We start from the raw sequence: 12,278 nt of genomic DNA, 5'->3' as shown, positions 1-12,278 counted from the left end.
TTTGTATACCATTTGATGTCCCTGTTTTCAGAAATGTATACACAAAAGATTTATATTCTTTAAATGTTTGTTTAGTTATGACTTTAATATTCATATGTATAATCTAGTGTTCAGGTATTCATTTGTTCTCATTGAAGATGTGAATCATAAGTATTAGATAATTGGATTGCACGTTAGAGGTAAGTCATATAGAGATTAAATTATTTCAATTAATATGTAACTCTCTCAATGATCAAAGAATGTGCAGTCAGTATTGCACTCCAGCATAATTTTGAATCACTGCATTTAATAACAGAAAGAAATGGACCAAATAATTCTTAAGAAGAACATTGTATTGAAAAATATACTTGTATATTATGAACATAACAAAATGGTCAGTGTTATTTTAAAATGGTCAGAGATTGTTTAGATGTTTTATCAACAGAATTGTATACAGTGGTCCCTCAAAATAATGCACTTCAGTATAACACAGTCCCTGACATAACACTATATGGTCATCAACCCCATTATACTTTTTCTTCTCAATACAATGTACCCACTTTAGGGCAACCTCATATCAACACAAGCTTTCTGTTCTGCCCTGAGCAGTAATTTAAGGAAGGATCACATTATAATGTACTCACAATAAGGTGATATTGCCAATAACTTGTTGCAGGTTTATTACTCCCCTGAGTGATATTATAATGAGGGGTCATTGTATAACGTACCTCAACATAAAATGACTATGTACGGTAATCTTCTATGGCTTACTTGAATAGTGTTGTATTGAGGTACTACCTATATCACACAACCCATTTATGGCTCCTTGAGCAGCATTATTATGGTCCACCCTCAGCCCCAGGTGGCCAGGTGATCTACAGTGTTTGCCTTTTGTGGTCACTGGTTTGAGTCGCAGGATTGGCCAGTGTAGGTATGTGAGCAATTTGCCAGTCGTTTCCTTTATGGTCAGTGTTTCCTGCTGGGATTTTCCCTGTTTTTCCTTCTCCAGTTATACTGATTGCCATGTATTGCCTCTACTGCGATGAAAATGGTAATAAACAACAAAAAGATCACAACAACAATAGCATTATAAAAAGTGACAACTGTATTAATATCTGTACGTCTGTCTTCCAGTTATCCAGCTATAGTTTTAGACATCAAATTCAACAAAATAATATTTTGTTCACTTCTAATTGACCCTATCATTACTGAAAACAAACTTGACTTTATCTTAGGTGTTCAAAATGCTTGCAGAAAACTGACATCATTAGGTATAGAGATACAGATATTTGTAGGTTTATTTGACAGTATCAAACATATGAAGGAATATAGTCCTATATGTTCTGTCATCTTCCATTGTTTGTGGTTATTTTTTACTCTTTTCGTTTGTTAATCCATGACATTATGAATGCAGTTAGTTTAAACACAAATGACAATAATATGGAATCATCAATTCTGAAATCGGTAAAAAAATGTGCAACGACCACCGGTCTTTATATGGTTGTTTAATACTCTCAGGCATACTTGTAAATGAATCAGGTTGCTCATAATTTTTTGTGTTTATTCATTTTTTGGTTTTATGTTTTTTGAACATAAGGATAATGTTTTAGTTTCAAGTTTCCAAAATAATATGAACTCGGTTAGTTGAAGTACCTGTTAACTTGGAATCAGCAGCACAATTCGTGAAATATGCATATGAGTTTGATCTGCATAGTTGATGTCAAGAAAAGTAGAAGAAAAAAACACTCGAGTCTTTTCGCCACACTTCATATCCTTCTTAATAATAAGACTTTCCTTACATCGTCAGTCAGATGTAGCTGTTTCTTGTCTAATTATCTGAAGCCAATGTTAGGGCTGTCAACTGATGCCTGTGTAATGGATAGTTCCATAATATTTTATAAAGTGGGAGACCATTTGAGAATATTTTTCTCAAAAAAGACATAACTTATTGAAATACATAGCAACTTTGAGTAGAAGTAAACAAGAAAAGAAATTATATCATTGCGATTTTGAGAGTTAATTTACTTTCAGCTATGAAAGAAAATCTGTACAACCGTATTTTTCTTGATAAACTAGAAATGAAAATGTTATGTATATATTACGTAAATATATGTGGTTGGGGTTTATAATAAGTTTAATACATACAGTCTTTGTCAATAAGCTTAGTACAGACAGACAGTCTCTGTCAATAAGCCTAATACATAGATACAGTCTTTGTCAATAAGATTAATACATACATACAGTCTTTGTCAATAATATTCATAATACATAGAGACAGCCTTTGTTAATAAGATTAATACCTACAGACAGTCTTTGCAATACGATTAATACATACAGACAGTCTTTGTCAATACGATCAATACATACAGAGTGTTTGTCAATAAGATTAATACATACGTACATACTTTTTCAATACGATTATTACATGCTGGTTGCTTTGCAATTTGCCAGATAATTTAGATGCAGTCCTGTTCAAGATGTGTTGAAAATAAGGAAGTGGAAACTTACCCTGAACATGTGTTGCAGCTGTCCTAGAAATGGCTTAGTGTACTGCCTGTGAAGAAGTAATATATTTAAGGCAGATAAAAAGCACAGCAAATGATACTTTGTAGTGTACATCTAGGCAAAGTCACATAAATGGACACAGGCATCGACACTATCAGTTTAAAGCTTGATAGTTATATTCCACTATGGCAGTGGTAGAGGCAAATAGTGTTATCTTTGTCCGCATGTCTGTCTGCCCATCAATCATATGTATTGTAGGTGTACATTTAGGTTCAGGCACAATGGTGTGTGTACGTTGTTTAGGTATATGTCCATCAATTCATCGCACATAGGTGAATATATGTGTTGTTCAGTTCCAGACACAGTGCTGGGGCATCGTTTTCCATGCACATGTTTCTATTTTACTTGACATGTTAATTTTTCTTTGCAGAAAAGAAGAACCTGTCTGATGGATCTGAAATGCAGATGATGAGTGAAGGAGTTGAATGGAAATAATATTGCTGAAATAGCGCTTTGTGAAACATCAACAGATTTTCACAAATTCTCCAAGAGTTTTAACATTACACAAAATACATCTGAATACAATTTTTGTCCCTGTAACTAAGATACAATGTAGCTACCGGGACTTGTCTCTGTAACTAAGCTACACTGTGGCTACAGGGACTTGACCCTGCAACTAAGGTACAGTATGGCTACTATGACTTGTCTCTGTAACTAAGCTAGAGTATGGCTACTAGGACTTGTCTCTAACTAACCTACAATATGGCTACAGGGACCTGTCTCTGTAACTAAGCTACAATATGGCTAAATGGACTTGTCTCTGTAAATAAGCTACAATATGGCTACTGTGAATCGTCTCTGTTACTTAGCTACAATATGGCTACAGGGAATGATTCTCATATCAGTTTTCATTGTTTTAGAACAAAATGCCATTTTTGTCCTTGCTATATTGTATGGGCATGGGATCATTTTGTTTCCACACAAATACTTTCGATTGAAGGATTTTTAATAATATGTAACCACAACGTTGGTACCCCCCCCCCCCACACACACACACAGACAGACACACACACACCCACACAAATGCAAATTCAGTCAATTGTATAACAAAAAGAACAAATTTAATTTTCACCGTGTTTAGAAATATGTTTAAACTTCATGGCTCAGCGAGTATTAATTTTATTCACACATTTGAAGAGGTTTAGTGATGTAGTACTTCATTTAGCCCATACATTGACACAAACATTAGAAATTAATCTTTAGAACTTGATTTAGTTAAAATTATGCCATTCATTTTCTTCCACTCATTATATTCATTCGAGGCCAATATGAAAATAAAAGGCCACAATATTATAAGATTTTCATGCTTCAAATAAAACTTAACTTTACCTTCTGATGTCTGATTAGCTGACATCAAATCACTGACTAATCAAATTTCAGAATTGTAAATTAAATATGATAATAACCTTCTGTGTGTGTGTGTGTGGGTGTGTGTATGTGTGGTCACGTATATAAGTGAGGAAGAAACTGACAAAATCTACGAGAATCAATTTTAAAGCAGTAGTCTGGAGATAAAGAAAGGCTTAGAAATTATGTGAAAGTAAACTTAAATGGGCAGGAAAGTAAACTACAGTGTGTATTTTTGTACAGAATTTCAAGCATGTGTTTCTTAAGATGAATACGCACATGTACACAGAGACATCAGATGGCACAAGTCAGGTAAACTCTGTATTACTCATTGTTGTAGCAACTCAGTAAGCAATTACATGTAACTAGGCAGGTGTGTAAGCAAATGACAAGTGTCCCATGTGACCAAGTGGTCAAAGGGGATCGCTTTTACAGATGACTCACATCTCACCTCAGTAGGCATGGGCTTGAGTGTCAGCTCAGCCAATGTCGGTATGTGAAAAAATATGCAAGAAGCTCCCCGTAGGTCAGTGGGTCTTCATGGGGTCTTCCTCCACCTGGTATACTGGATGGCATGTATAACTTATTGTGTGGAGTAAAACTGCACAAAACAAACACAAATAAAAATGTACCTAAAGTGAAAAGGGAAAGAATCAGTCAAGTATTTGAATGCATGTGTATATGTACATGTATGCAGCATTCTCAGTGAAGTACTACTGTGTGTAATTTATGTACAAAATTTATGTCATATGTTCCTTAAGATGAGTACACACATGTACATAGAGAAATCAGATGGCACATGTCAGGTAAACTCTGTATTCATCATTTTTGTAGTAAACATCAAAGAAAGGTGTACAAATATGCCAAGTTTACTCCATATTCAAATGGGTGCAAGTGTTGATATGTATATGTGTGTGTGTCTCAGTATCTATGTAAATTGTGTCTACATATGTAAACATAGAAACTGATTATGTGTAATCCTATTTGATGCTTTAGTTGACCAAGTGTATAGAGTCGTATCAAATGTATCAACTGATCTTTATATTTTGAATGACTCACTTATTAACAGTAAGAGTTTTGTCAACTGGACTGATAAGCATTTTGCTTAAGTAATGAAGGAAGCAGCACACACGACCACCTCAGTAAGAATAATCGATACTGCGTCATAACACCTACATGCGGTTAGTTGCCTTGAAGCTTTAAGAACTTTAAAATACTGTTGAAATGAGTATTCAAAATCTGTACTGAAACGTGAATTTTCTAATGCATTTTTTATTGTGGTCTGATTAGATAAAGAAAATAAGTAGATGATGGATGCTTGTTTTCTCGAATATGTTATTGATGTGTGTTTTCTGTAGTATGATTTTCATGTGTGTTTTCTGTAATATGTTATTGATAGTGGCCAGAATAAACTTTGCGCAGACCACACAATGCCATACAAAATGTATATATTTACTATTGATATATTTCTATACTTAAACTGACACTGAAGATATTTAAATATAAATATTAACGAAAATTCCATCAATATCCATTAAGAACTTTTTGAGAAGTTTAAAATCAGAAGCTTTTCAGAAAAGATAACTTCTGTTATGGTCATAAATATTCATGGGTTCTGATGATTTCGGAATATATTAATATATTTATTATCATGTATTATCAAGATTAATTTGATATTTTGTTGGAGTTTTTGTATTTCACTATACATTTCAGGAATGATACACTTCTAACTAATATAAGCAGAAATATAATCTTTATAACGTTAATAAGTTTTATCCCTTTTCATTTCAGTATGCTATTAATATATGTAATATAAAACACACAAGAGATGAAAATCTTCTTTTGAGCTTGCAAAGAGTAGTTAAACATTTTTAAATTAGATTTTTAATGACCTGTGTCATAAATGTTATAACAAAAATTAATGTTTACGAAGTTATTACCCGACCCCACCAAAATAAAACAGAAAAAATTAAGTGCTCGTTACCTAAGACTATTTCACAGACTTTTCTCAAATTTTCACTGTTGTTAATGTTAGAGATGTTGAATATTTGTATTATGCTTATTGCTAGAGTTCTTTGTCAAATGTATTCAGATCACTATGACTGAAACATCGCTCGGACGTTTCCGTCAGGAAGAAGTTGTAAGAACACACATCAGTTTGATGTGCTTTGTGGTTCATTTATGTCGGAGTGCATCACATATGCTACGACAACAAAGGGTGAGATTGTTCTGATCGTCTGCATCCGCCGCCATTATTTTTCAGTGTAAACGAAACAAGTTCACAATATAGTTGCTGCTTGGCGACGTACATCCAATGATTATTTCTCTACTTTTCTTGGAACAGGCCGATTGCAAGTAGCTAATAACTTAACTCCCAATTAGTTAGTCATATAGTACATTGGATGATGAGAATAATACGATCCGGTGAACAAGATTAATGGGCGCAGTGAATGACGGAAAAAACAGTGCTTACACTAAGATGGAGTATGCAAGTTACCTGCGGTCTCACAATCACCGAAGTGTGACGTTATTTTTGTAGCTACACAGAACCACCGACCCACGAGAAGCTACTTTCTCACACACCCACATTGGCCGAATCCGAGACTCGAACCCATGCAGGCAGAGGTGAGATGGCAGTGATCCGTAACGGAGAGCGCTTTAGACCACTCGACCACTGGGGGCCACCGAATTACAATTGGTAAATAAAGTCAGGTGTATATATAGAGATGTAAACTAGTCAGGAAGTTGACAATCAAGTTTGACGTCAGTGGCAAAATAACCAAACAAGTTATCAAAATATCTCGATGAATCCAAGAATTCATCCTTTTGTTTGATTTCGTGGGGGGGATAGATTTAATGTAGTAAAATTTACAAAGAGAGACTCAAAGAAGTGTAAGAAATTGTGGATTTTAACTTAGAAAATACAGATACATTTACGTAGCGATGTCTGATGCCGTCTCTATTTCACTATATTAATAGGTTCGAGTCTCGGATTCAGCCAATGTGGGTATGTGAGAAAGCTTACCAGTAGCTTCTCGAGGGTCGGTGGTTCTTTCCGGGGTTTTCCCGGGTTCTTCCTCCACAATTAATACTGGCCGACATGTATACCTATCATGTGCTGAAAAATAGCGTTAAACTCTACAACAACAACAGCTATATTAATATATTGTGTGTTTGAATGTTTAATATGTCTGGCGTTGTCATCTGGTTTCTTTAATGCATACCTGTGTGCTTGTGTTTACTATTTACAATTACAACATTCAGCATTCGTCGTGAACTTAACTGCTTGCATGTATCACGCCTGACTATGGACTACCTTTTATCCACTGTATTTTTTTTCAACTTACAACATAGTGGAATTTTCATATTTCTCAGAAAATAGCCCAAGTTATTGATCTATATCGAATTCTTGACAAAATACATATAAATGCGTGACTAGGTTCATTTTCCACACTAAAACCCTTACAAAGTGTTACATTTCAAAATTCATTGGTACCTCAAGTATTAGTAAAACGTGATATGCTTATACAAGTGGAAAAAGTATTATGTAGGGCTGGATGCCCTCTTACATCAGCATTACTTTTAACAGCAAAAATGGCACCCGTTTCTAAATGGAATATTCCATATAGACACGAAAAGTAATATTATCTTAATTAATACGCTCGTTATACTTAGCAAAATAGGTGCAATACAAACTCATTAAGCAAGCTTAGAAAGATTGGAGAAGTTATAATTCATATATATATATAGAACAAATATAATACATATAGAATACACACATCTAACCCATGCGTACCTTTCGAAAAATGAACCTTGACCTCGAGTGCTATTGTCCACTAACAGTAGAACACGTTAAGTATATGGATTTTCAAAAGACGAAACTATTTGTTTTTTCTTTATCTTGTAAAAGAAGATATTTGCTTTTATTTGGAAGCTTTATCATTTGAAGATCTTCACTTGTTGACCTTAATATTTTCTTCAATGACCACACATTTACGTTTATTTGGTAGGGTTATTTTTCTTAAAGTTTTTGTATAATGTTTCGCTTTCAAGAATGTAATTCGCTGCCATTTCAAAAAGGGTTACAGGGGCCTATCTTTGTTACAATTTATTCTTTATGTTGGGATTTTGTATTGACCCAGATCTCTCTGATTCGATTGACTTTACATCCAGTAAGCTTTATTTGTACACTGTTTATGGCTATTACTAATCTCTACCAAATATAGGTTATAGTGACTATCGTCAAGTCAAATTACCATCGTTTTGGTCTTAGATTATACGTAGAGCTGTCAGTAGATACATCGCATGACGTAGAAATGTTTATGTAATTTTGTTCTATCTTCTGCAGCAAGATTTTATTTTATTTATTATACTTTACTCAATGAATTTCTTGAATACAAATACAGAACTTTCTTTTTATTTTGTACAATCTTGCCTTTAATATAGCACTTTACATTTTTTTTCAAATCAGTATGTATTGAAATTGTTACTTGATTGAGTGTAGATCCCAGATCATTGTTTGTCTCACCCAATTATTAACATCATCATCACTGTCTAGATCCTAGATCACTGTTAATCTCATCCAATTACTAAAACCATCATCACCCAGTCTAGATACCAGATCACTGTTAATTTCATCCAATCACTAACACCATCAGCACCAAGTCTATATCCGAAATCGCTGTGAAACGTTTCCCAACACTTAACACTATCATCACCCAGCCTAGATCCTAGATCACTGCTAAGCATTACGCTATATCCCAGATCATTGCTAAGCATAACGCTAGTCATAATCACTGTTAAGCATTACGCTAGATCCTAGATCACTGCTAAATATTACGCTAGAACTTAGACCAATGATAAGCATGACAGCTGAAAGCTGAGATACTTGACACAGATAACTCAGTATTTCACAAGTTTATGAAATGGACAGCATAGCATTAGCATGCAAATTGAACTAGCTGTATCTCGAAACGTAGAGTATCGCCTCTTTTATACCAATGCACGGGGTGGGTGGGGCGCTTGGCTGCTTTACATGTTCTGCATAGTTCGCAACATCAAGATGACCCTTTCAACGCAAAAACTAGGCCAACATTTTGATCAGAATTGGACCTCAATTTGACAAACTGTATGTGTTAAATATGAAAATTGTGTTAGAATAATACACTGCAGGCTGAACGAGCATCTCTCAAAAAAAGTCATAATACACCACACAGGTTGTGAGGACCAATGCCCAACTCGTGTAGTTTGAAATTATGTTCTGTAATCTTGTACAATAGATGCATGCTTGAGGAAACCATCTTGGCGATTAAGTCAGAGGGGGGAGTTGAATCAAATGAATGTGGACACCGAATCGTTTCTTTTCCAGCTAGGCACACAATCGGGCGCACGTGCGTAACCCCATACAATCAAAATACCAGCCGTACAGTAAGTTTAAAGAGGCACACATTACATGCCGCTGATGGGGTTCAATGTGTGTGCCAGTAAAAAGCAAAGATAAATGTAGAATATCACGTACATGATGGTACACTTTCCCTAGTCATCGTATATGTTACGTTAGACCGATAGTGGTACCCATTTCTCGTTTTCAGATTATAATGTATATATGCCATGATTCAAATGAACTATGATCATGTATAGGTCCATTTAGCCTGATTGTTACAGAAGTTGGTCAGTGCGACGAATTAATATCAAGGACATATCTGTTATAAGAAAAATATTTTGTTTTGGAGATCAGGTGTGGTTGGAAACGTGACCGTTACTATCCATCTGACACTAAGTAGATTCGTATGTCCGTCCGTTTCCAGGAGGTCTTTAGTAACATTGCACAAAAACCGGTAAATGTAAACATGAAATTTGTTAGGTATGTTTATATGCATTTATAGGTGACCATATTAGACTTTCGTATTATTATAGCATTTTTCTCCCATTACGTATTCACAAGGGTGCTTTCATTAGAGAGTGGCATCTTTGATACAGAAAAAAATTGTTTAGCTGAGTAAGAATTGTATAGCTTGCATTTACGACAAACGTTCTTGACTCGTGTATGCCTTTTGAAGGGTGTAATTCGCATAAACAACACACGTACTTGACTAGTGCATACCTTTTGAAGGGTGGAGTTCGCATATACAACACATGTACTTGAATCGTGCATACCAGTTTAAGGGTGGAATTTGCATATACAACGCACGTACTTGACTAGTGTATACTCTTTCAGTGGTGAACCTCTCATATACGACATAAGAATTTAAGTCATGCATACCTCTTCTAGGGTGAAACTCGACCAAAGTCCATACCTTCCCAAGGCCACTGCTAGTGGAACTCGTTCCTGCCGAGTGTTACTGCTTTCATCCGGAAACCTTTCTTCCTTTTTATCAAACCATAATATTTTATATGTATCACGAAAGGAAAGCATTATGAAAATATGGTTTACATGAAGATTTTTAAATGCCTAATTTTAAGTAGATTTTTAACTTAGTTTTACGTTTTATATACTTTTTAAAGAATGTTAACAACGTTACTGTTTATCTTTTTTATTTGGAAGGGCTTGTCTTGTAGGAGCAGGTATTTGCATGTATTCGGAAGGACTTGTCTTGTAAGAGTATGTGTTTATTTTTTTTTTTTGGGAAGAACTTGTCTTTCAAGAGGTTGTAGCAATATTTACATGTATATCTTAAACAAAATTTGGATTTGAGACATTTGTTTCACCCTTGTAAACACCGTTTGAAAAATTAGTATCGCAGATCATAAAATGTAATATAATACGCCTCAGTGTTCATCGTTACTGTTTATCTTTTTTATTTGCTTTTTGGTGTGTGTGCTTGTCTTAAGGGAGCACTATTTACGTTTATTTGGAAGCGCTTGTCTTGTAGGAAGGAGTACGTATTTACGTTTATTCGGAAGGACTCGTCTTGTAGGAGTATGTATTTATTTTTATTTTGAAGAACTTGTATTGCAAAAGATTTTAGCAGTTTTTACAAGTATATTTTAAAATATTTTTGGACTTGAGACAATTTTATTATTTTTATGAACCTTGTAAACACCGTTTGAAAATTTAGTGTCGCAGATCATAAAATGTAATATAATACGCCTCAGTTTACTTATGGTTAGATTGTCTAATCAAGTATCATGTCACTAAAGCAATATTTACCCATGTAGATTAGTTATTTAACTTTTGGACTTAACATTTTTTCTTCTAAATTTGAGGTTTGCATTTTTTGCAAACACAAATCTAACTCTGAACATTTTTAATGAGCCTATTTGTGGTCTTCCCACGTAAAACATAGCTTCGACACGTAGTTTTCACGCAAAAGAGAATTTAACAAGAACAAAATTTACACTCTGTGTACCTGGAAAAAATGATTTGGCCATCGGGGCAACTGACAATTTTATGTTCCCATATGGGTCCTTTCTCTATAGTTTTTGGTAATACAAATTCCCAAGTGGTTAGTAGAAATTGTTCATTGTAACTCATTACGAATGTTAGGAAGATCTTGGTTGCATTATGATAATTAAAAATAGGTATAAATGTTGAATCGATTGCCGTTAGCACATACATTTCAGTTTGCACTAGTTTCCAAACTTGTACCTAATAATTGCAATGATATATGTACTCAGCAATTAGAATTAATTACAATTACAGTTTATCTTCTACCTAATGTAATGTGATCAAAATGCAATGTATAAATCCCCAAGATGCGAACATACAGCCTAATTAGTTATTTTTATGCGTTATTGTGTGTAGTAAATTGAATATTATATAAATCGCTTGGCTTGTCAAACATAAATATATATTGTCTCAAGGTGCTATCTGTAGTCATTTGGATTTATATGTTTGCCCTGACTTATATGTTTGCAGTTATCTTTATTAGTAACAAAAATCTCTCTGAAAATACGGAATCGTCTTATTCTTCACACTTTCACCAAGGACACTTACTTGTTCGTCTTATTCTTCATACAGTCATACCAAGATACACTTGTTCGTCTTATTCTTCAAGACACCTTTGTTCGTCTTATTCTTCACACAGTCACAGAAATACACCTTTTCATCTTATTCTTCATACAGTCACAGAAAGATAATTGTTTGTCTTATTATTTACACAATCATGGAAAGACACATGTTCGCTTTATTCTTCACACAGTCATGGAAAGACACTTGTTCGTCTTATTCTTCACACAGTCACGGAAAGACATTTGTTTGTCTTATTCTTCACACGATCACAGAACGGATGCGAGATGTCATGGGTTCGAACCCGGCCGAGTCATACCAAAGACTTACAAAAATGGTAATAACAGCTGCCTCGCTAAGCGCTCAGCATTAATAGGCTAGTGTTAGGACTGGTTGGCCTGGTGTCAGAATAATGTGAATGGGTGGGACATCATACTAC

The 12,278-nt window shown here is 34.6% G+C and overlaps 1 protein-coding gene across 1 annotated transcript in view; it reads left to right on the top strand.

Moving 5' to 3' along the window:
* Window positions 1–11,862, top strand: part of LOC149782387 (uncharacterized) — a 184,813-nt gene extending 172,951 nt beyond the window's left edge. The window contains exon 13 of the mRNA XM_089935125.1: window positions 2,915–11,862. Coding sequence (XP_089791251.1) covers window positions 2,915–2,979 — 65 coding nt within the window. The 3' untranslated portion in view covers window positions 2,980–11,862. The remainder of the gene's footprint in view (window positions 1–2,914) is intronic.
* The last annotated feature ends 416 nt before the right edge of the window (window positions 11,863–12,278 follow it).

Source organism: Sinohyriopsis cumingii, chromosome 15 (assembly GCF_028554795.1).
Source record: "Sinohyriopsis cumingii isolate HCF-2022 chromosome 15, ASM2855479v2, whole genome shotgun sequence".
In the NCBI taxonomy this organism is placed as follows: domain Eukaryota; kingdom Metazoa; phylum Mollusca; class Bivalvia; order Unionida; family Unionidae; genus Sinohyriopsis; species Sinohyriopsis cumingii.
Note: the sequence above shows the minus strand (reverse complement) of the source record. Positions and strands in the feature narration are given on the sequence as shown.